Genomic DNA, 25,455 nt, shown 5'->3' on the forward strand with positions numbered 1-25,455 from the left:
GCTCTTGAACGACTTAGATGTGTTAGCTCTTATACCAGAGGTTAGGTACCTAATTTATATGACAAAAGCCTCAGGATTGATGGAACGCATTAGGCCGAGGCCTTGAAGCACTTAGGATTGAAACAGAATATCTTTCTACAATCATCCAATGTAACCATTTATCAAGAAACTTTAGTATAAATAGAACACATTTCGAGAAGCATCCAATGTAACCATTTGCATAGAAACTTTAGTAGAAATAACATAAAATCATTGAACGCTAATCATATAGCCATATTTCTTGAACAGAAAAGTAATCTCACTTTCAGAGCACATCATCGAAATAACACAATAAATATCTCCAAATTCCATGTGGCAAATCAATCTCCAAGGAAGCAGAACATGAGACAGCTGCCCAATAAACCCCATGTAGCCACAAGAATAGGCAGAGTTAAATAAAAATCTGTGATCATCTCCAACTTTGGTTAAGAAACTGTAGTCAAAATTTCCACCAACTATATTTACCATGACTAATTGTGCATGTGTTCACCAAAGTAGCTCTCACACATCACAAAGATAAATACAACAGTATTCAAAAGAGAAGCGGTAAGCTATGAATTCACTTGCATTAGCATGGAAACTGAAATGTGTTGTCAAAAAAAAAAAAAGACACTCACCATTCAAAATAAAATAAAATAGAAACCCAGAATACTTGGGTAAAAATGAGGGCATATGCCACAAGTTTTTAACTAAATGTAACCTTAAAGGAAGGGCAAACTATGAATAGAATTTTGAGACCCCTCAATGATTAGAATTTCCAGGACCTGCGAACGCCGCTTGAAGTGTTAATATTGCATTAATTGGCTATATCACCACCACCAAGTCTCTATTGTAGTTTCAAAATGTCGATAATCAAATGTTATGACAATAGCACAACCACCTTTGCATAGATTGAATGAAAAATGACAATGCAAAAAAAAAAGGTAAATGGATGACGGCAGATAGAACTGTCAAAGTGGGTCCAAAAAGCACACAATGCAGTTCAACTTCAAACAACATGGTAGATCACTACTTGAAGAGGTAACAGATTAAAGGAGAGGATTAAGAGAATATTTCAAGATATAAAATGTTTGTCGTGAAACAAAGAACAAATTACTACTTGAATTCTAACTAGACAAATTGTGTGGTTCTCATTGGACTTGTATACAGCTATTCCAAAAGATGCGAACACTGCCGCAGATTTCCGAGGCCTAGAACAGCTAACCTAAAAGATGCAATCACTGCAGAAATTTCAGAGATAAAAATTATAAAAGAGCCTTTTTCATCCTTCATGAGGGTGAAAGTTAAAGGAAACTGAAAAAATTCACATCATCCCAATAACGTAGGAGAAGACTTCACCCTAACCTTGACAGCTAAACAGTCCTGCCACCACGCCATTCAATAGATTGGAACCGGAACATATGCCATTACAGCATGAGGCCTAAATCCAATTTGAGGGGCAGCAAAATCATAAAAAAGATTTGTATAAAATTTCTCAGATTAGCTCAACTTTTCTACATCTGTTGTCAAGCATGATATAAGACGCAGAAAGAAAGAGCCCCATAATTTGATCTTATGTGTAATCCAACTATAACCCCAAATTAATGTAGATAGACTGATAGAGTGGTGCAATTAACACATATTGGGATGTTCCAACTCCTAAGATTGAGCTTTTCTAAGGAAAATGTGTTCCTAAATATTATAATTTAAATTATCAATTCATGTGACACAGAATGAGGCAACATCAGTATGAGAAAGGCATATTTACCTTTAGTTATTTGCGAAGCACCCTTTCATTCCAAAACAACTGCTAGGAACCAAAAGGAATGGGAATGCATACCCTGCAACATATATGACAAACCTACTCAAAGAAAAGCACGCTGATAAGTAGGTACATCAATAAAAGTGTGAAATAGCAATAATTCAAGCAGCCACTTGAAAGCTTTATTGTGTTCAAAATGGACTGGAAGAAAGAGTTACAAGTGGGTTTGGATGGCCTCATAGAATACATGACAAACCCCCACTAAGAAGAGAATCCAAGTAAATTAGCTACAAAGTGATCAAAGTTTGAAAGAACCCTACTTCATATCATATGTTCGAAGCTCCATCATGTGCCATATAGGTTACCAACCCTTAAATTTTGGAGCAGATTCTTCCTGAAGGAAATGTAAGTATCAATTGTAAGACTTAATGTTAGTTAATATGATTGACTGATACAACACAATCGAGGACCTGTTCGGATGCAAGTCATATACATTTTATTATAATCTATGTTGCATCAGTATGGATACTGTGTGTCGGAGTCCGACATGGGTATCGAGTGTCGGATTCGGCAAACCTCAAAAAAAAAAAACAATTCGTGGATTCGCCAAAATATTTTAATCAATTCTCAATTATTATTATTTTTAATTTTAATTTTTTTTACATAATAATATGTTTTTAACAAGTAATATAATGAAAATTTTAATAGGAAACACAGATATAATGTTTTAATTCCATTTACGAAACAAACTATTAGGATCGGTAAAACTCAGAACATGAGGTAATTGTAAAGTTTTCCTAGCAGTATTCAGAAAAAACAAATAAGAGAGATCGAAAAGTGTCTCAAAGAATCCTTAGGTAGCAACATGGATTATAATGTCTTTCTATTGCACAAACACAAAATATTGCATCTTAAACGTAAAATATCGTGTAAATGAAAGTGTTGCGCACATTCGAAACATGAAAATATCTCATCAAAGAAACTCTATTGCAACAATATACTATGGTTTGTGTGCAATAGAAGAATATTACCACGAAAATATTTTACTATGCACCCAATCAGCCCCAAAGGCACTATAAACCATAATCAATCCACCTTGCAAACAGTGTTTATATAACCATGCTACCTGTATATGCTACAGAAATTACCACTGTTATTCTTTCCAACTGGTTGTTCTAGTGAACATTGACATTGATAAGCTCGCCGAAACCCTCTTTTTGGAGCATTGTTTGGACCTGATTATTATTTGCTTCAAACACGTGATCAACATTCTGATCACTATTGATACCCATCGTGCTATTTTCTCCACCTTTGCCAATAGATTTAGTGTTGGGCTCTGTAACTCCTTGGAAAGTGGCAAGAGTATGCAACGAAAATCTGCCAACAGATTCAATGTTAGGCTTTGAGACTTTGCCTAAAGAATCATTTGCTTGTCGGACCTTATTCCATGCTTCATCTAGTGCATTCAATGCAACCACATAAGTATGTTCAGAAAGTGCCCCGTCCTGTGCAAATTTAGTGCTCCGACAACACAGGTCATCATAACGCTTCCTCCAAAGAGTACCATCGCGGGCTTCATCTATGACACGCTTTGCATCCTTTCTCCAACGTGACAATATGTAACGAGATGGAATTTGATTGACACCTGAATTAACTAGGACAACTAATGCATGTTTACAAAGATAGCCTTGGAACTCGAAAGAACGGCAAATGCAATGAACTTTACTTTTAGAGGCATCAAACTGGACTTCATATTCCTTCACTTTTCTATTTCCATTATCGCCCTCATCGATTTCTATGACCATATGCCTCACAATTGCCCCAGCTTCCTCAATTAATCTTGTGCTACAATTGGGCATTCCGCAAATCTCATCTTGGAATTTGGAAAAAATTTCGCTAGTGTAAACATTCGCAGCATCTTTTTCAAAAAATGATTTCGTCTTCATAGAAGGTTTCATGTGGAAACTATTGAAATCTGCTTGTGCTTCCTTCTGACACTGGTTTTCTACAGCTAGCTCATACCGTTCAACAAATTCCTTCAAACTGGTTTTTGGGTGCACGAATCCAACAAAAAATGCATTCACACTTTCACTTAAATGGGTAGCAGATATCCCTGCAAAAAAGGTGTCCTTTAAATACATTGGGACCCATCGACCACGATCTTCGTAAAGCATATTAAGCCATTCATTCTCTGCAAGTTTATAATCTTTGATAATTTCCAACCAGTTTCTCCTGAACTCCTCAACTGTCAGAGAGTCATAAATGCAATCACGAAATCTATTCAAGAACAAATCATCACTAACTAGAGGGCCCAATTTTTCCGGGAATTTTTTCATGATATGGAATTCGCAAACGCGATGGCGGGCCGTAGGAAAGATTTCTGCAATTGCTGCTTGTATAGAGAAGGATTGTTCAGTAATTATTGAGATAGGAGGATGGTCTGACATTGCCTGCAGCCATGTTTTAAACAACCAACTATATGCCTCTTTTGTCTCATCTGCAAGCAACCCACAGCCAAATACCATGCTCTGTCCATGGTGATTAACTCCCACAAATGATGCAAACGGAATGCCACAGTTGATTGTCAAGCATGCACTAGCAAACATTATTACATCACCAAAGTAACTATAAGATGCCTTGGCTTTAGCATCAGCCCAAAAAATATTCCTCAAACGTCCATCATCACCAATACCAATTGCATGAATGAGAGAAGGATTTTTTATCTGCATATTTTTGAAAGAATTAAGAACAGTCTGTACATCTCCTTCTTGTAGGGCGGCATAAATGCTCTTTTCTCGGCATAGCAAGGGCCGCAGAAATGCCGGTGTAAGGTGACGCGGTCTTCTTTGTAAGAAATTATCTGAATTTGGTCGGTTAGTTTTTACTCCTTCCTCGAGAGAAAGCCCCGCATTATCAATCTGAAGGGCAGGAGAAATGCTCTTTTCTTTGTCTGCAAATGACCGTTTTGTCCTTACTCTTTCCTCATGGTCAGGATGTGCTCTTTTCTTTGCAGGAGTTGTGTCACTGTGTGATTGGAAAGAATTTTTTGCTGGACTAAGTATGTGGGTGTGCTCAGTGACAACTTTAATTACAACCCAATTCTCAGAGTCCGTTTTTTTCCTGATCCCCATCATTGCCAAGCAACCTTCCCTTGTCTCGGGTCTTGGATTCTTAATGTTTTCATCCTTTTTCTTATAGCCCTCTTTTGTACATGCAAATATCATGCGTCTCAATTCTTTATTAGTTCTTAGATAATTAGAAGATTTTATCTTAGTCGCAAACCCAGACAATTCAGCGTAATTATTATAGAACGAATGAGCAGCTATTGGAGATTCAAACTCCATCCCCAGTTGAGGAACAAAATTTGCATTTCCTTCTACTGAAATGGACTCTCTCCTTGTAGGTTCAAACTCCATCCCGAGTTGAGGAACTAAATTTTCATTTCCTTCCACTGCAATGTACCCTCTCCCTGATGATTTTTCATTCATTTCACCGTCACCAACAGTGTTGAACGTGCCACAATTTATTTCCGTTGCATTTTTGTCCATCTCAGAGACACCCATGTGATAACTCATGGTAGACATTCTTTCCACTTGATCCTCGTGCAAGGTTTGAAATCTATGCCCTGACCCTTTCGATATCAACTGTGATAAGAGAAAACAATTTTTTTTGTTATTTTGTGAAAAGGTAAACTCATATCTGAAACACCTAACAAAATAATAATAATAATAATAATAATAATAATAATAATTGGACATTTTGAACTATACCAGTACAGCCACCTATAATTGTAGCTAGCACACTGAGAAACCAGAAACAAGCAATAATTGAAATTTGGTTTGAGTTCCGTTCAAATAGGGTCATGTTCAGTGAAATCTGCCTGTACTGTTCCCAAGATGCCTAAAACTCTTCCAATATTCATCAGGTACCTGCCAAAACATTTCAAATCATATTAAGCTTCCATCCAATCTAGCTAATAATAAATATTATGAACAACTTTTTACAAGAGGAATTTTAAGGTGTATGTCCACCACACCAGCATATAACCTGCATTCTATAGGAGCATGACAAATTTAAAGCCATGGAGACAACGAAAATAGACCACATCACAACTATGCCTCAAGAAACAGGCAAACAGGGCAAAATAACTTAAATAATTGTTTGTTTGCAAGGTAACTAACTTTATTTAAAACCAAGCAACCGTATACATAAGAGGGACATGGCGTTCCACCAAGACTATACAACTAAGAAAACAAACTAAACACTCAGTAATATCAGCTTACCTGAATTCATCGACTCTTGAAGTGAGCCGATAACATCCACAACTTGCTTTTCCACTCCCTCTGCCAATTTATCCGCTTGTTCATTAGGCGATATTCTCTTATGGTTTTGATTCTCTCTGTACCAGCCTTGACCCTACACCTCATGGCAACATGTGTACTCATTGCCTCTACCACTAAGCATGTAGGAGATTGGTCGCTAACAAAGAAGCACGGGTACGGGTTCGGGGTGCGGGTACGACACGGCACAGGCACAGGGGTACGTGATTTTCCAAAAAACCGCGTGCGGGTACGTTCGGGTACGCTGAATATAATAATATATTTAATATTTTAATATTTTATTATAAATTTATAAAAATTAAAAAACAATTGGAGAACAATCAGACAAATTTATAAATTTATAAGGAAGCAATTTTAGTAAGCAAAAGAAGCAAACCCCAACCGAATGTGAGGCCCAAACAGATTATTGGACTAAAAATTATACATAATTTTGACTCCAATAATCAGTTTTAGGCTCTCAATTGGTTGTCACAATATCAAATTAACAGGATCTAAATATAATTGTGAGCCCCAAACAGATTATTGGACTCAAAATTAAACAAAATTTTGAATCCAATAATCAGTTTTGGACTCTCAATCGGTTGTCACAATATCAAAACAACTGTAAGTCTAAAATCTGATTTTTGAGAACCAACTGTAAGTCCAAAATCTGATTATTGGATTTTTGAGAACCAACTGTAAGTCCAAAATCTGATTATTGGATTTTTGATAACCAACTGTAAGTCCAAAATCAAAACAACAGTTGGATTTTTGAGAACCAAACTGTAAGTCCAAATCAGATTTTGAGAACCAACTGATTATTGCACCCAAAATTGCATTTAGGCCCTGTTTGTTTTGGATTTTGAGAACAAATTGTGAGTCCAAAGCTGATTCTTGGACACAAAATTAGATGCAACATATTGTGAGTCCAAAGAGTCCAATAATCAGCTTTGGACTCACAATCTGTTCTCAAAATCCAAAACAAACAGGGCCCAATGTAATTTTGAGTCCAATAATCTGTAATGGACTCGAAATCGACTGTCAAAATCCAAAAAAAAAAAAAAAACAGGGCCTTAGAGAGAGGGAGAGGGAGAGTGAGATAGAGAGAGTTAGAGGCAGAGAGATAGAGAGAGTAATAGAGACAGAGATAGGTCAGAGAGACGGAGAGAGAGAGACAGAGAGGGGGAGAGGGAGTAATACCGAGAGGGTGAGGGTTGCCGCCTTGCAGGAGAGAGAGAGAGAGAGAGAGAGAGAGAAAGAGAGAGAGAGAGAGAGAGAGAGAGAGAGTAACCTAACCCTAACTTTATGTTAAAAGGTTTGCTTTTCTTTTTTAAGTCACCAACCCCACGCCCCTTTTTATAACCACACACCCCTTTTATTCCTTTTTGTTTTAAAAAAACGTACCCTACGTGTCGGGTGCGCACCCCGCGCGTACCCGACACGCACCCATTTTATTTTTTTAAAAGATCTGTGATGGGTGCATACCTGACACGCACCCACCGCGCACCCGCACCCCACACAGGTACAGGGGGGCTCAGGAGAGTGCCCTTGCTTCCGAGGTCTCTATTATGGTTAAAATCCTGACTAATCAGCAAGCAAAGGTCCTTAATCTAAAATATAACATCTACAAGCTTCGACAGCCTGGAAGCGCAATTTCTTGCCCATGCCAATGCATTGACGAATCTCCTTCAATGATTAATTGCCCTACCCTTGAGCAGGCGTACCTCCTCAACCCCAAAAGTAGGGCTCTAGATTCCACCTCATTTGCATCGCACACCGCAACCGGCCCAGAATATGAGACTAACGTGCGCCCACAACTATCTTGGAATAGACGTCCAATACTCGTAGGACCTAGTTTGCCTTTAGAGCTTCCATCAAAATTTAGCTTAATCCAACCTAAGAAGGGTGGTGGTTGCCACTTGGGAAGAATGATACTCTTAGAGCCTTTCTCGCGCATGATGGTTTCTCTAATTTCTTAAATGTTCACTCATATTGGAGCAAGAGAGGTTGTTTCCGTTCCTACCCCATAAAATGAGATCAATCTTGATTTCTGTCACCATCCTTACAATCCTTCTTTCTTTGTTTACGAATATGTGGTTATTTCTCTCTTTCGAAAGGTGCCACACCATCATATAAGGGACTCACCTCCATAGAACATGTCCCTTCCCGCCTCGCTAAACGGTCGGCTACTACAACATAGGATAATGGATTTGACCAATCTTTGTGCCACCTAGAAAAGGCTGAAGTTTTGTATAATCGAACGCCAAATGCGATGAGCCACCAGACAATGCATCATTAAGTCATCCAATGTTTCTTCTTCCTTTTGGTACAAGATGCAACAGTCTGCTAGATGGAACTTCCTTCTCTTCAACATCTCACAAGTATTGATTCTTTTTCTTGCCACTGTCCAAGCAAAGGCCACCACCCGTGGGGGCCCCAACAATCACCAAATCCTTGTGATACGAGAGATGGGTCTATCCTCCAATAATAACCTATAAAAGAAAGAGCAAACAAAAAAAGATCCTTAGGTGTGAAGGGCCCAAATTCTTTTGTCTGAAGTATGAGGGGAGCAATATGTGGACTCAAGACACCAAGAAGGGAAGAAATATTGGTAATCTCACTCTCCTTAAGGTTTCGCCTATCCTCCTTTCCATATAGTCGCATACTCTTGCCTCTCTATTGGTTGCTAATGGATATAGGTCCAGGAATGCATGGCACAAAGACATTTTGCCTAACCAATGGTCTAACCAGAATCTTGTCTCATCCTTGCTTACCACTCTAAATCTAACTAATTCCCCCTTACCACTGTAAATCTAACGACTCATTCATAAAGAGGTCTAACCACACATTTGGACTTTGTGCACCCGAACCTTTTCCTATACCAGGGTTCCTACTCTGCCACTCCCCTCAACCCCGCCCATAGTTATCCTTGATGATTTTGTACCAAAGTGTTTCTTTCTCCTCCCATACCTCCACAGCCACTTCCCCAATAGCATTTTGTTCTGTAATCTTATTTTGGCAATTCCAATGCCTCATTGTTTCTTCGATCGACATACCTTCTTCAACTCATGAGATGTTTCAACTTCTTGCAAACCCCCCCCCCCCCCCCCCCCAAAAAAAAAAAAAAAAGTTCCTCCGAAGTTTCTCGATCTTCTCAACCACCTTTGACAGGATTTTGTAGAGTGACATAAAGTATATTGTCCGAAGTTTCTCGATCTTCTCAACCACCTTTGACAGGAGTTTGTAGAGTGACATAAAGTATACTGTCTGGAAGATTTGCTGTGGCTACCATAATAAGAGTAATCCTCCCCCAGATGAGAGACATCTCTTCTTCCAAGAGATATAAGCTTTCTTTCAATTCTCTCAACCACTAGGTCCCAAGAGAAGACTTCTACACTCTGATTCTCAATGGTAGCCCAAGGGATGTAATGGGCAATTCTCTCTCTCTCTCTCTCTCTCTCTCTCTCTCTCTCTCTCTCTCTCTCCATATTAATTCCAGCAACCAAGTTTTTTGCAAAATTAACCTTTAATCGACGTCATTTCGAACCATCTGAATATCTTCTTTTACTATTTTGCTTGCTCCAACCCATACTCCATAGATATAATGGTGTCGTCATCAAACTGCAAGTGTGAATTTAATCCTGACGTCATTTCAAACCATCTGAATATCTTCTTTTACTATTTTGCTTTCTCCAACCCATACTCCATAGATATAACGGTGTCGTCATCAAACTGCAAGTGTGAGTAGGCTAGACTTTCCTACTAGACTTCAACCCTCTTATATAATTTCCTTCCTCCACTTTGGATATGAACAAACTAGTGCAACTGCAACCATTATGAATAAGTAAGGAGATAAGGGGTCACCTGCCTGATACCTCTCGAGAAACAGAAGAATCCAATTGGACTTCCCTACTATTGGAATGATTTCTAATTATGTCATTAAGTTCTAAAGATCTATAGACTTTATTTTGATTTCCATAAATACATCTTCTATATGAAGTCAATACGAAGCAATTATAGTCATGAACCAAATCATATTGACCAATCGATAGAACAAGTTGGTCCATGGGATAGCTAATCATTGGCAGCTAGAATGACCATTGAAAGGAGAGCTTCCATCTACCTTCTCGGTGGTTGTTTTAATACTATTGATGAGCCATCCCCGGGATAGACATCGGCATAAAATGAAACTGCTGCAATAGAGGCGGTAGTAGGGGGTTGCTCCCTCCCATCCTAAAGACCATATAGTAGTTCACCCTCTATTAGAACGGATAGACCTTACTAGCGGGGGTGAACTACTATATTGTCTTTAGTGAGGAGGAGGCTAATAGAGAAAGTGGGGAGACCTGTAACCTGCAGAAGAGTGCTTAAGAGGAGCTGGACTATCTATCGTTGTTGTCCCTCTTATGCGGTTGGCTACTGATATCCCTCCTATTATGGCTTGTCTTTAGGGGATGGGTCCATATATTGGGTAGAGGAAGGTTAGCATTCGCTTTGCCTGGTTCGGTTCCCTCATACTTCGATGCCCCAATCTAATCTACTGAACTTGGCCATCCACTTCCTACCAACTGACGAATCGAATATTCTGATATACCAATGACCGGTTTTGTAGCTCTTTGATTCATGACTCCAATCGTGAGAATAGGTCGAGTGTTGCGCCTAATTCTAAGCTTGCTTGCGTCTAGCCCCGCACCCCGTGTAAAAGGCTCCTAAAAAGATCCCAATCCCCCAGCTCATAACAATAGAAGGGCTGAGCTAAATTATGATAGGGCTCAATCTGTGATAGATAATGTTTTTATTCAGATATAAGCTAAGTTGACATGTTCTATAAGTAGTTGTCGGCCACTTAGGCTAATCCATATATTAGTAAAGGACTCCTTTTGAATGCATTTTTATCAGGTTTTCTTGAGCCCCTTACAGTTTTAGATTGATGGTAATAAGGACCAAGCAAAGAAGTCAGTGCTAAACCCAAATGTAAGCATGATAGTAACATGTGATAGGTGATAACGTGATCCAAAAACTCCATTGATAAGGGTTTGATATGAACACAAATGTAAGCATGAATAGTAACCACATGTAACAGGTGATAATGTGATCCAAAAACTCCATTTATAAGAGTTTGATATGAACAGAGGAAGTTACCAACATCCACTACAAAAGACACTTTAAAAGTTCTACTAACAAAGGTACATGAGCACAACACCCCATACAAAAAAAGAAGAATGCCTATAGATTCATCCTTAACTAGTACCAGAAGTCCGCAACGTGTGGGGAATAGGAGCTCTAAAGCACAAAGAATCACAATATTCTAATGGAAATGGGAAAAATCAAACTCCCACTTTCTAAAAGACCATAAAATGTAATAATAATAAATAAAAAAAGGAAAAATGCAATATGGCACCTTATGCCACTATTTCAGGCAAAAATCCCAACAATAAATAGAAAAGAAGAACCCTATAAGATTATCTTACGGTCCTGAGTAGGGGCCTCCCTAGGTATGGGACTAGGTGGGACCCAGCATGGTATGAGACAAGTTTAAAGGGGCAAGCCTAATGTGTTCCATCAGCTATGGAGCTTTTGTCGTACTGGTTAGGTACGTAAAATTTGGTATCATAACACCTATGGAGTGGGCTACCTAGTAAAAAGCCAAAGTGAAAGCCGTCACAGAGTGAGCCACCAACGACGGCAGATGCAGAAGCGTAGTGGAATGTTACGGTCCTGAGTGGGGGCCTAACTAGGTATGGGACTAGGTGGGACCCAAGCTGGTATGAAACAGGTTTAAAGGGCCTAGCCCAACGCGTTCCATCAACTCTGGAACTTTTGGCTTATTGGTTTAGGTACCTAATATATTACACTTATCTTTCCCCAATTTCGCAAATCCAATTTAAGTTTCGAGCTCAAATCTAGGGTTTTTGCAAAAAAAAAGAAGTACAAACCCGAATCTGTAACTTTATGAGAAATATGAAGGATAAATACCTGAAAGAGTGTGGAGAGAGAATCTAACAACGAAGGGAACCGACGAAGAAGACAAAGAGGGCAAAATGGAAAGAAGATGCGGACTGCGCGAAACACGACGAAAATAAAAGTGATAGGACGCGCCTTCAATACGCACACCACCATGGAACGACCAATAATGATTCGTCTCTGTCCCAGTTGTTTCCATGGCCACGTGGCAAAAATTTATTAGCTGTTCAAAAAGCGATGCGTTTCGGTGAGAAAAACAGTAGAGCAAAATGACAATAATATCCCCAAGTCGGCGTTGAATTCTTAAAAGTTGCCACATACCTGTGTAGTACGGTCATCGAAGGGCAAAAAATAATTTAAAATGGACTTTTCTCATTTTCTTTGAAGCGTGTTATATACTTATTTTTACTATTTCTCTATGAATATGAATATGCATCCTTTTACATTTTGTGATTTCGAACAAATAATTCCGAGTTTTAGTCGCTAAGAAACCATAGTATACAATTTACCCAAAAGCCATTTCACGTCTCACTTCTGAAGGAGAGGAGCAAAAATGTGACGAATCAAGTGGGGAATGTTATCAGCAGCACTACTGTATTTTGATGAGGGGCACTCCTCACTTTATTAAAAGGACATTTGGTCAAAAGGGTCCAAATTATAGCGGAAATAGTGAAACGGTACCCCCACATTTCAAATTTGTGAAATGGGTCCATTTTACTTTTCCTGACATGTTTTTTTACCTAAATACCCCTCAGACGGTTTTGTTTATTTTAAAAATATTACAGGCTTACAACCCTCTTTTACCTGGAAGGGGTTACCAGGTCAAGGAAAATGGGGGTATCACATATCAAAATGGGGTGACCATGAGATGAAATGAGGTTATCACACCTGGAAAAATTTCGATTCATGTCTGTTGGGTTTGGAAGGGGTTACCAGGTCAAGGAAAATGAGGTATCACATATGAAAATTGGGTGACCAAGAGATGAAATGGGGTTATCACAGCTAGAAAATTTTCGGTTCATGTCTGTTGGGCCTAGAAGGGGTTACCAAGTCAAGGAAAATGGGGATATCACATGTGAAAATGGGGTGGTGACCAAGGGTTATCACACCTGGAAAATTTTCGGTTCATGTTTGTTGGGCCTGGAAGGGGTTACCAGGTCAAGGAACATGGGAGTATCACATATAAAAATGGGGTGACCAAGAGATGAAATGGGAGTATCACACCTGAAAAAATTTCGGTTCTTATCTGTTGGGCCTGGAAGAGGTTACCAGGTCAAAGAAAATGGGGGTATCACATATGAAAATGGGGTGACCACGAGATGAAATGGGGTTATCACACCTGGAAAATTTTTGGTTAATGTCTGTTGGGCCTAGAAGGGGTTACCAGATCAATGAAAATGGGAGTATCACACATGAAAATGGGGTGACCAAGAGATGAAATGGGAGTATCACGCCTGGAAAAATTTCGGTTCTTATCTGTTGGGGGCTGGGCCTAGAAGGGGCTACCAGGTCAAGGAAAATTGGGGTATCACATATGAAAATGGGGTGACCAAGAGATGGAATGGGGTTATCACACCTGGAAAATTTTCGGTTCATGTATGTTGGGCCTGGAAGGGGTTACCAGGTCAAGGAAAATGGGAGTATCACATATGAAAAATGGGGTGACCAAGAGATGAAATGGGAGTATCACACCTGGAAAATTTTCGGTTCTTATCTGTTGGGCCTAGAAGGGGTTACCAGGTCAAGGAAAATGGGGGTATCACATATGAAAATGGGGTGACCAATAGATGAAATGGGGTTATCACACCTGGAAAATTTTCGATTCATGTCTGTTGGGCATGGAAGGGGTTACCAGGTCAAGGAAAATTGGAGTATCACATATGAAAATGGGGTGATCAAGAGATGAAATGGGAGTATGACATGAAAATTTAGAAATGACCAGGGATGGAGACCTCTATTATTACTTGACCATATCAGGCCGAGTTATGCCAAATTGTAGGACCCACTATAATAACTCAGCAATCGATCCGTTACCGTTTCAAAAATAGAGTGACTTCTACTCCAAAAAATTTATAAGTGTATCTGAATACAGCCACTGTTTACAAAATAACAAAAAAAAAATTGTAAGAGTATATGAGTACATAAAAAAAATCATATACAACTTCTCCTCAAAAAAACCGACACCATTACGCAAAGAAGGGAGCTTGACAAGGTACGCCCGACCTCGTGTGTATTGGTGCAGAAGGTCTAATAGCAGTTTCGTCGAGGTTCGGTCCGACGACGGGAGGTTCTCTGCAACTTGTTCTATTGTGACCTAGTTGTCGGCGTCGAGTGCACTTGTAATGTAATCCACCTTTCAACTCACGATCCGTTCTTCTTGTACGTGGCCTTCCAGACGGTCGCTTCGCAAGCGGTGGTAATATTATCATCAACGGTTCGGGACTTTCATGTCATTGTGTCCGATCTAATGTTGCGTGTACAACCTCAGCGTATGTATCTCGATACCTCTCTGCATCAAAACATTCGTCGCATTAATCGTATGGATCGAATTCTGTGATGTTAATGGCTAGATTGCATGTCCGCACGGAAGTCCATATGTTTGAAAGGCATGACAACTACACGTTCGAGTTATCAAATCGACGGAATCTGTAGTTTCAAGGGACTTCACTTCGAATTCATGAGTCCCGACTCGATAAGCTGTATATTGGCAGCTCTCCCTCAGTGATGACTCCATACGTTCTTCTGCGTAATGAGTCAACTTTGTGTGCCAACTACTACCTAATTTCTGACGCTTCTGAATGAACTGGGTAGTCTGATATCGAGTGTGCTATACCAATAATGCAATCGGCAATTTTCTGGCATCCTTCAAGAGCATTGAAACACTCCGATCTATTTGTAGTCAATACATCATACCTATCCCCCTTGAAATAAAAACTAGCTCAGTTTTTCTTCGAAACGTTCCTTATCCATTTATGTGCGAGTTCATTCTTTGCCTTAATCTTCTCTATTGTTTCTTTGAAAACACTCCCCCTCAATGTCCTTGCGACTCTCCAGAATAATCTCTCAAGTAGAAGATCTTTGAAGTCGGACCGGAAGTTGGCAGCGAGGTGACGCATGCAATAACAATGATAACAATTGGAAAATACTGTAGGTATTGCCTGCAACAACCCCTTCTGCCGATCGGAGCATATAGTGAATACATTCATCTGCTCTGGCAATACGTGACTCTTCAACAACTTTAGAAACCACTCCCAACTATCTTCATTCTCCGTCTCCACCACCCAAAATGCTAATGGATATAAACCGTTGTTACCATCGACACCGATTGCAATCAATAAGATTCCTAGATATTTCCCTCGCAGATGCGTTCCGTCCACCAAAACTATAGGTCTCAATGTTCGAAAAGAACGTACGCAGGGACCAAATGTCCAGAATAAGCGAGCAAATTTATCATCTCCCCTTGGACGTAAATCTCTGTATCGAAAAACACGCATGTAGCTTCCATGATTTTTGCCCATTATCTCAACTGCAAATGCGGACAATATGCGGTAAGAGTCATCGACATTCCCATACTTAATCTCAAGTATGATGTTCATCTATGCTTTCCAATAGCTAATAGTTATACCCCAATGCATCTTGATATATTCTCTTATGATCCTTGTACGGACGTCATCTGGGCGAGCGAATAAACGTAAACATGTCTCAGCTACCCAAGCTGCTGTAACGAGAGGGTGATCATTGACCCTTATTTTAGATGTACACAAACGACTTTACTACCACAAAAGTCATATGATTCACACCCGTTATACACCATTTGCAACCATCTTCCTTGCATCGAACGGAGTACTTTTTGTGTGATGACTTTTGCTTCTTAAAGATGAATCTATGTCGAATAGCATATTCTCGATCAACCTTCTTGAAGTGTCTCATGTCATAAAACATTTCACCAACTGTTAACTCGTCAAATTTTAATGAATCAGCTTCTATCTCTTGGGCTCAGACGAACATGACATCTACTTCCATTGGCCCACTACCGTCACTCAGAACCGATTGAGTACCACCTCTGATAGGAGTACCCCTTATGATAGGAAAGCCTCCATTGTAGCCTCCGTTGATAGGCTGAGCGGTTGGACTAACAACGATGTTTTCATGATGATCATCCTCATCCTTCACTTCCTCCTCATGATAATCATCATCATCATCATTTCTTTCTTCTTCATAATCTAAACCCCTTACACAGAAATCATTTTCAAAAACATTATTAACGTCCACTTCATGATCTTCATCATTTTGTAACTCATCTATACCTCCGGTAACATGGTTAGCATGCAGACCACTTGCCAATGTTTCATTTAAGTCAGATCGAGACCTGTATAGTTCGAAATATATAATCAGCCTCAATCCATATGATTAATTCATAATTTGAACTATGGAAGTCTTGAAAGATTACCAAATAACAAAAATACCTTATGTTGCGTTCTCCTGGACTACCTCCTATACTGGTATCAAGGATCTCTTCACTTACAAATTCACTTTCGTAGTCTTTTTGCAAGTACACTTCAAAACGCGGACCAAGTTTGATATTTTTCTGTTCGCGTGCACGTTCTTGGAGCGGAATCGAAGTAGATGGAATGTTAGGATTAATAGAGGTTCTACTAATACAAACATTGTTTGGGGGAAGCATTGACGAATTCAATAAATTAATACCGTTCTTACTTATGGTTTTCGTTATGTATATAATCACAGAATTGAACATGCCTCTGTCAAACATCCTCAACATTGTTTGAAGGACATCATCATTATCAACGTCGATTAAAGTGATTATATATGGATCAACAATGTATCGACATTTGATCGATAGTAAAACATTCTTTTCTGTGATACCAATTCTTCTCTGGATTGCATTTTGAAATTCATCAAAATTAATTCGGCGGGAAACCAATAACAATGTCTTCTTCCCCCCGACAGGGTCCCAAGAAACCTCATCCTTCAAATGTCCATCATAGTTAAGGGTGGCAACGGTTCGGTTTGACCCCCAAACCGAAACCGAACCAAACATGCTTACCTCCAAACCGAACCGAACAGAACCGAAATCGAACCGATCATACACTCCAAACCGAACCGAACCGATGAAAAGGGGAATATTTATCATTTTCCTATGAAAGGGGCACATTTATCATTGTCCAAACCGAACCAAACCGAACTAAAACCAAAACCGAACTAAAACCAAAACCGAACTGAGCCAATCATCAGTTTGGTTCTACCGAACCGAAATTTGAATCGGTTTAGTTTAAGCAAACTGAAACCGAATTTTCGGTTCGGAATCGGTTCGGTTCGGTTGATTTTGCCACCCTTAATCATAGTGTAAAAGAAGAGAAACCATTGATTCGGGCATTTTTCTATAATTTTACACAGGGGGTCTAAACTCTCTAACATAAACTTCAAGACTCTAAAAGGGGCTATAAAGTTGTGGCTTAATGGAGCTTATCGAAGGTGTTTCAATTGGACAGATTGGAATAAAATAGGGTCATGGACTAAAAGGTGGTTTCCAATACCTAAATGGGGATTTTCTATGGGATTATCAAAGCCAAAAAAAAAGGGATTATTTTTTGGATAATCTCTTAGACAACCCTAATCACGGCAGTTATGAAATACCTAGCAAGGGTTCAACTCAATGGTAGGGCCATCAAACATTAATAACACTTATGAACTCTTATAAACCCTTAGACAACCCTAATCACGGCAGTTATGAAATACATAGCAAGGGTTAAACTCAATGGTAGGGCCATCAAACATTAATAACACTGGGTTCAACTCAATGGTAGGGCCATCAAACATTAATAACACTTATGAACCCTTATAAACTCTTATAAACCCTTAATACACCCTTATACACCATCATAAAAAGACAGAGTTATAAATGAGATATTAGGGGTTACAAGCACAAACCCTAAGAGGACAAAAATAAAACTCACATTTTTCTCCTTTTTTTTTGTTCCAGTTGTTAATGGTGATTGGGGAAAAAGAAGGGTTGGTAGAAAAAGAAGGAAACACTTTTTATCCCTTTTTTATGGCTTAACGTGTATTTTGAGAGTGGAATGGTATTTCGGCCAAAAACCATGTCAGGAAAAGCAAAATGGAACCCCCTTTGACAAGTTTGAAATTCAAGGGTTCAAGCTCACTATTTCAGATATTTTGGGGTACCGTTTGACCAAATTTCCTTATTAAAAGTACGGTATGTTCCAGGCCATACTGTATGGGCAGTTTGGATCAACCTATGGAAATGATTTTTGGGCAGTTTGGATCAACCTATGGTGCGGGCCATACTGTACTTTTAGCCTAAATAGGTTGGGCACCAAAATTCATTTCCATAGGGTTAGGATCAACCTATGGAAATGATTTTTGGTGCCCAACCTATTTAGGTTGTGGCCCATCTAATGGGCAGTTTGGATCATCCTATGGTGCGGGCCATACCGTACTTTTAATAATGTGAGGAGTGCCCTCATCAAAATACAGCAGTGCTGATAACATTTCCCATCAAATGAACAAGGTAAAATCTGCTAATAAGTGAACATGTGTGGGTGTTCTCACCTACAAAAGTGAGCCTTGAAATGGCTTTCGGCCAAATTGCCTAGCAAAGCAAATCCCTATATATAATGGGAAAACTAGGGTGGCCCTAGAAGTTAATTAATTGAAACCTTATAAATTGAAAGTTTCCTTTAACAATAGATCGGAGGTTTAGGATCATCCTATGAAATGATTTTTGGGCCAAAATTGTGGCCAAACAAATGGACGGTTTGGATCATCCTATGGAGTGGGCCGTACCGTACATTTTAAAAAAATACGGGTTTATACAGCCACCCATCATATAAAAAGACGGGTTTATACGGTCCCTCAATAGATCTGAGCGTTACGACCATCCTATGGAAATGACTCAATAGATATAAACCCATATTTTTCAAAAATGTATGGTACAGCCCGCTCCATAAGATGATCCAAATCGTCCATATGTTGTTGCATGATGGAATCCACATAATGGATGGTCACTCTTGATGGGGCCATCTAAATGTGTGTGTGTGTGTGTGAGAGAGAGAGAGAGAGAGTAGTGGTTGTGCCAGCGTCATGAGAAACTCGCGTCTCACATTTAATGCCTCGTATAGAAAACGGAAATTTCCAAAGCACCGATTTTTTCCATGCTATTAATTGCCTTAACAATAGCCTAAAAACTTGCTGTAAATTAGAGATTGTGACCCCCATAAAACGTAGGCAAGAAACTGGAGTAAATCTACTTCTAGACTAGAAGTTTGTAGCCTATAGCAGCCCGACTACCCTCAGGCTGCAGCCCTCCTGCCCTCAAGCTGCTAAGTAGCCGTGTGAGAGCATCCCTCTTAAATAGTTTATAAATGTAAGTTTACTTATAGTAAATAAATATCATATAGGAAATTTCGTATTCCTCTTCTGCTCTCTCTCTCTCTCTCTCTCTCTCTCTCTCTCTCTCTCTCTCTCTCTCTCACATACAGGGTAGAAGGTCTAACTCAAAATGAAGATTTTGAGCGCAAAATAAATGGCTGAAAGGAAGTTGCATTGTTTAAATCATACTTGACCATCCTATGGAAATGACTCAATAGATATAACCCCATTCCATCTGTTGGTCACCCCATTTTCATATGTGATACCCCCATTTTCCTTGACCTGGTAACCCCTTCCAGGCCCAACAGATAAGAACCGAAACTTTTCCAGGTGTGATACACCCATTTCATCTCTTGGTCACCCCATTTTCATATGTGATACTTCCATTTTCCTTGACCTAGTAACCCGTTCCAGGCCCAACAGACATGAACCGAAAATTTTCCAGGTGTGATAACCCCATTTCATCTCTTGGTCACCCCATTTTCATATGTGATACCCCTATTTTTCCTTGACCTGGTAACCCCTTCCAGGCCCAACAGATAAGAACCAAAATTTTTCCAGGTGTGATATTCCCATTTCGTCTCTTGGTCACCCCATTTTCATATGTGATACTCCCATTTTCCTTGACCTGGTAACCCCTTCCAAGCCCAACAGACATGAACCAAAAATTTTCCAGGTGTGATAACCCTTGGTCACCACGCCATTTTCACATGTGATACCCCCATTTTCCTTGACCTGGTAACCCCTTCCAGGCCCAACAGACATGAACCGAAAATTTTTCAGCTGTGATAACCCCATTTCATCTCTTGGTCACCCAATTTTCCTATGTGATACCCCATTTTCCTTGACCTGGTAACCCCTTCCAGGCCCAATAGACATGAACCGAAATTTTTCCAGGTGTGATAACCTCATTTCATCTCTTGGTCACCCCATTTTGATATGTGATACCCCAATTTTCCTTGACCTGGTAACCCCTTCTAGGTAAAAGAGAGTTGTAAGCCTGTAATATTTTTAAAATAAACAAAACCGTCTGAGGGTATTTAGGTAAAAAAACATGTCAGGAAAAGTAAAATGGACCCATTTCACAAATTTGAAATGTGGGGGTACCGTTTCATTATTTCCGCTATTTTTTGGACCCTTTCGACCAAATTTCCTTTTAATAAAGTGAGGAGTGCCCCTCCCTCATCAAAATACAGCAGTGCTGCTGATAACATTCCCCACTTGATCCGTCACATTTTTGCTCTTCTCTCCTTCAGAAGTGAGAGGTGAAATGGCTTTCGGCTAAATTGTATACTATGGTTTCTTAGCGACTAAAACTATGAATTATTTGTCCGAAATCACAAAATGTAAAAGGATGAATATTCATATTCATAGAGAAATAGTAAAGATAAGTATATAACATGCTTGAAAGAAAATGAAAAAAGTCAATTTTAAATTATTTTTTGCCCTTCGATGACCGTACTACACAGGTATGTGAACTTTTAAGAATTCAACGCCGACATGGGGATATTATTGTCATTTCGCTCTACTGTTTTTCTCACTTAAACGCATCGCTTTTTAAACAGCTAATAAATTTTTGCCACATGGCCATGGAAACAACTGGGACAAAGACATAAGATTATTGGTCGTTCCATGGTGGAGTGCGTATTAAAGGCGCGTCCTATTACTTTTATTTTCGTCGTTTTTCTCGCAGTCCAGTTCTGATCCTGACGCGCGCGTCTTCTTTCCATTTTGCCCTCTTCGTCTTCCTCGTCGGTTCCCTTCGTTGTTAGACTCTCTCTCCACGCTCTTTCAGGTATTTATCCTTCATATTTCTCATCAAGTTACAAATTATTTATTTGAGCTCGAAACTTACTTATCAATTTCCTTTGTATGTACTTTTTTGTTAAAACCCACGAAGATGGTATGATTTGGTAGTATTTTTTGAGATTTTGAATTTTTAGGGTTTACACTATACGGTTCGTTTTTCAATTTGGATGATTGAAATTGTGTGTGGGGAAAAAAGGAAGTCTTTTAGGGCTTTGAATTTATGATTTGTGTTTGGTGATTTGGTTTAATGCTTCGAGATTTTGAACCTTGAGGTTCGCATCTGCAGAGGAAGAAAGATGTTTTGTGTGAACTGGATTTGCGAAATTGAGGAAAGATAAGTGTAATATGTTAGGTACCTAAACCAATAAGCCAAAAGCTCCAGAGTTGATGGAACACATTAGGCTAGGCCCTTTAAACCTGTTTCATACCAGACTGGGTCCCACCTAGTCCAATACCTAGGTAGGCCCCCACTCAGAACCATAACATTCCACTACACTTCTGCATCCGCCGTCCTTGGTGGCCCACTCTGTGACGGCTTTCACTTTGGCTTTTTACTAGGTAGCCGGCTCCATAGGTGTTATGATACCAAATTTTACGTACCTAACCAATACAACAAAAGCTCCAGAGCTGATGGAACACATTAGGCTTGCCCCTTTAAACCTGTCTCATATCATGCTGGGTCCCACCTAGTCCCACACGGGTACATCGCTCATTCAGAAGAATCCATGTAACAGGTAGTGGGGCATGCCAAATCCTAGAGATTTATGTTTGTATGGAGAGAAGACCTGAATTAAACTTGGGCCTATATTATCTTGTGCTAGATCAAAACAAGTATTATGAAAGCTTTGCACAATTCCCTTTTAATTGATGGGGTAATCTCTTGTTTCAGTCCATCCAACTCCATCACACCAAGTCACCAGACTTTTATAGCATTTGATTCAACAAACATTTCTTAGGGCATATCGCATGGATGTACTATCAGTACACAGCCTAATTAATACAGATTTTCAGCATTTATTCAGAGTGACATCATAATCATCCAATCTGATCAAACAGGGTTTAGATCGAGGCTGAAATGAGTTTACTTGCAAAATCTAACTCGGCAACACGGAGTCAACTTTTGGATCTTTTAATTAAACCATTGTATAGATCTCCCATGATTTTAAAGCAAACAAACGAATATTGTATAGTCCAGATCACATGAAACGATGAATTACACAAACATATCTGAGAAAATTCAATACTTTCAGAAACCACTGAAAAAACTAAAATCACATTCGGGTTAGAAAAGTAAACCATCTTCCAAACCTTACCATTGTATCAAGCAGATCACATGAAACAACGAATTACACAAGAAACCAACGAATATACGAGAAAATTCCATAATTCAAAAAAAACTCCGAAAAAAACTAAAACGATGTTAGGGCTAGAAAATCAAAGCATCTTCCAAACCCTAGCATTACAAACGATCAAAACCTATGTATATGGAGATGAAAGAAAACTTAAGCTTACCCCATTTTGAAGAGAGTGTTTGAGGAATGGAGACGAAGAACGGGTTGAGATTAGGGTTTGGTTGCAACGGGGAATAAGTTTCTGAAACCCAAGGTTTCGTTTAACGGCTCTCTATATCTAGCGGATATATTAGGGATATGATAAATCCGCACCCCCTGTTGGATAATTCGCACCACTGTAACATGAATTGACGTCAAAAGGCGTCAAAAAAGGAGGTTACGTCATGTGGCAGACTTTTAACGCTTTTTGACGTCAATTCACTTCACTGGGTGCGGATTATCTCCCTATTTTTGTTCAAAACAATTGTGTTGATAATTCCACTCTTCGCTGTGATCATTTAGCATTGGGCCCGGGGCAGCCGGTAAAAAAGTCTTGTAAATTAGCTAGAGGGTGTACGTAACAAAAGAAAGGGGTGCAAATATTGTTCGAGCTCGATACTTGGCATTCATTTCATCCATTTTAAGTGGGTCCCACCATGAGATTTTAGTCCTGGCTCTAGAGATTTTATGAACAGATGATCCAAACCATCCAATTGGTCCTGACCAGGGAAAAGGAAAAGAAACAGCACAGAATATGTTATTTACCACATATAAAGCAAGTTATGCCCCTTAAGCCCTATCAAATAATCCACTAATACAAATAAATACTCAAAAAAACTTAAGAAGCAGATTTTAAAAGCAAAATAATGGAACCAACAAAGAAGAAGTTAATAACTCATCTCTTCGCATCAACTCTTTCTTCCTCCTCCTTGTAGGACGACGGGGCATCTTACTCTAAAGAAGAAGTTAATAACTCAATGGAAATGACAACACAATAAAAAACAAGGCATCTTAAACACAACCACAAACAATCACACATCCATAAACCCCCTCCCTCCATAAAACTCTCCACAAATCACACATCCTTCCATAAACAACCACTCCATAAACCATCCATCCATAACCTATCCCTCCATAAACAACCCCTCAATAAACCATCCATCCATCCATCCAAGCACATCCAAACAGCACACCACATCTACCTTAAATACATTTAACTAAATAGAACTAGAAAAAAAATAACTGTGAGTATTGATTACCTTGGAAATGATGGAACGGATCTTGACAATGAAAATCAAATGAGAGGGTGACCACCTGCAAAAGAAAGGATAGCAAACCCGATTCAAAAGCCTAAACAAATAAGATCCTAAAAATTTAGATCCAAGCCATCAGAGCATTCACCAACATTCACCATCAAAATTGAAAACAATCAAATATAACATTCACCCTAGATAGTGTTCGATCTGAAAAATCAAATGCAATAAACAAACATAAGCTACAAAAATCAGAAGATTCAAAAATCTGATCCAACAACCCTAGATAGTGTTGGATCAACATCCCAACAAAAATAAAATGCAATATATAACATTCACCAACATTCCCACAAAAATAGTATTCGATCTTATATAACATTCACCAACATTCCCAAAAAAATCAAATGCAATAAACAAACATAAGGTACAAAAATTCAGCCAAAACCCCAAAAAAGAACCCTAAAGCCCGGAAAAACCCAAAGAAGAACACCAATATAGTAACCCTAACCCTCGAATTTTCAGCAAAAACGCAATATAGTAACCCTAACGGTTGGATCTGAGAGAGGGACGAAGTTAGAGGACGAGAGGCGGTGAAGAAAATGCGACGAAGAACCCTAGACCCTCGGTCTTGGATCTAAAAACCAGCACATGATGAACCCTCGAAGAGGTTCTACAAAAAAACGAGAAAGAAGAAAGGGAAGGTACAGAGGTAGAGAGGGAGAAGGAGATAGAGAGAGAAGATCTTCTCTTACCGTGCCGGAGCTCCGGCGAGGCTGGGAGCTACTCGAGGATGATGAAGTTTCACTGCTGCCTGGTAGGGTTTCCACTTCTCTCGAGGAAGATGAAGTCTCGACGGTCGCTTTTTTTTGTTTTCCACAACGACGTTATTCGAAGAAAATAGATCCTTTCCGAGTCTCTGTGACGGATTTTTGGAAAAAAACACTCTTTTCCTTTCCGTTTCCGTTTCTAGCGTGCAACTGAACAGAGCCTGAAAGGATTTTCAGATTTTCGTTTGTGATGGGTGCATGGCATAGTTTTGGGCCATTGATATCCAACATCTATACCATTCAAAAAACAATACTAACTGTGCCATTCTTTCCAATGAGAGATCTCGGTTCAGCACCAACTCACCGGACTCAATTATCAAGCACATATGTCAGATGTGCATTGGATCAAGCTATTGTCGTTCATTAAGATACATTAATCTTGCTAGTCGATCTTATATGCATGACAGCCAAATTGTAGGGCCTACACTGTTGTCCTGTGTGCATGAACCGGACCATCCATCTATCGTCTTCTTTGCAAATGTCGCCCTTTTAAAATTTATCCATTTGTACTCTGACAAACTTCTTTGCAAATGGTCCCATTCTTGTGGGTTTGTTGAGGATTGTTTGTGTGTTAAGAGAGAGAGAGAGAGAGATTACAGTGCTTTTGGGCTTGATTTGGTGCTTTATTCTTCTTCTTTTTTCTTTTTTTTTTGGCAATGTTTATTGCCTAGATTATGGTTTGAATTTGATGTGCTTTTTTTATTGCTAGTGTCTATTAAAGTTATTTTGCATTCATGGGTTCTTGTTGTGGGTTTGATATTG

At 39.3% G+C, this 25,455-nt stretch overlaps 1 protein-coding gene across 16 annotated transcripts; it reads right to left on the bottom strand.

Annotated features, from left to right (window-relative positions):
- Nucleotides 1-245: 245 nt before the first annotated feature.
- LOC143854126 (protein FAR1-RELATED SEQUENCE 6-like) lies at nt 246-25,046 on the bottom strand. 16 transcript variants are annotated; one of them, XR_013237389.1, is made up of 8 exons: nt 24,619-25,046; nt 23,873-23,927; nt 5,551-5,709; nt 2,929-5,424; nt 2,101-2,174; nt 1,787-1,859; nt 1,384-1,459; nt 1,052-1,243 (listed from the first exon to the last, which is right to left on the bottom strand). XR_013237389.1 is itself a non-coding variant. In XM_077363930.1 (5 exons), exon 4 carries the CDS (start codon nt 5,362-5,364, stop codon nt 2,956-2,958), a length of 2,409 nt encoding a protein of 802 aa, XP_077220045.1. In that variant the 5' UTR covers nt 5,365-5,424; nt 5,551-5,709; nt 23,873-23,927; nt 24,619-25,046; the 3' UTR covers nt 1,052-1,859; nt 2,929-2,955. The 16 variants fall into 16 exon arrangements, 2 of the variants coding, with proteins under 2 accessions (XP_077220045.1, XP_077220044.1); XR_013237387.1 differs by having other exon boundaries at nt 1,052-1,259; XR_013237388.1 differs by lacking the exons at nt 1,052-1,243; nt 1,384-1,459 and adding an exon at nt 246-390.
- Between the last annotated feature and the right edge of the window lie 409 nt (nt 25,047-25,455).

This window comes from Tasmannia lanceolata, unplaced genomic scaffold (genome assembly GCF_043159265.1).
Source record: "Tasmannia lanceolata isolate RefF3 unplaced genomic scaffold, GAP_Taslan_0.1 ptg000020l, whole genome shotgun sequence".
NCBI classification, from domain to species: domain Eukaryota; kingdom Viridiplantae; phylum Streptophyta; class Magnoliopsida; order Canellales; family Winteraceae; genus Tasmannia; species Tasmannia lanceolata.

Coding starts and splice junctions, on each gene's coding strand:
- LOC143854126 (XM_077363930.1), bottom strand. CDS start 5,364: ATGTCTACCATGAGTTATCACATGGGTGTCTCTGAGATGGACAAAAAT.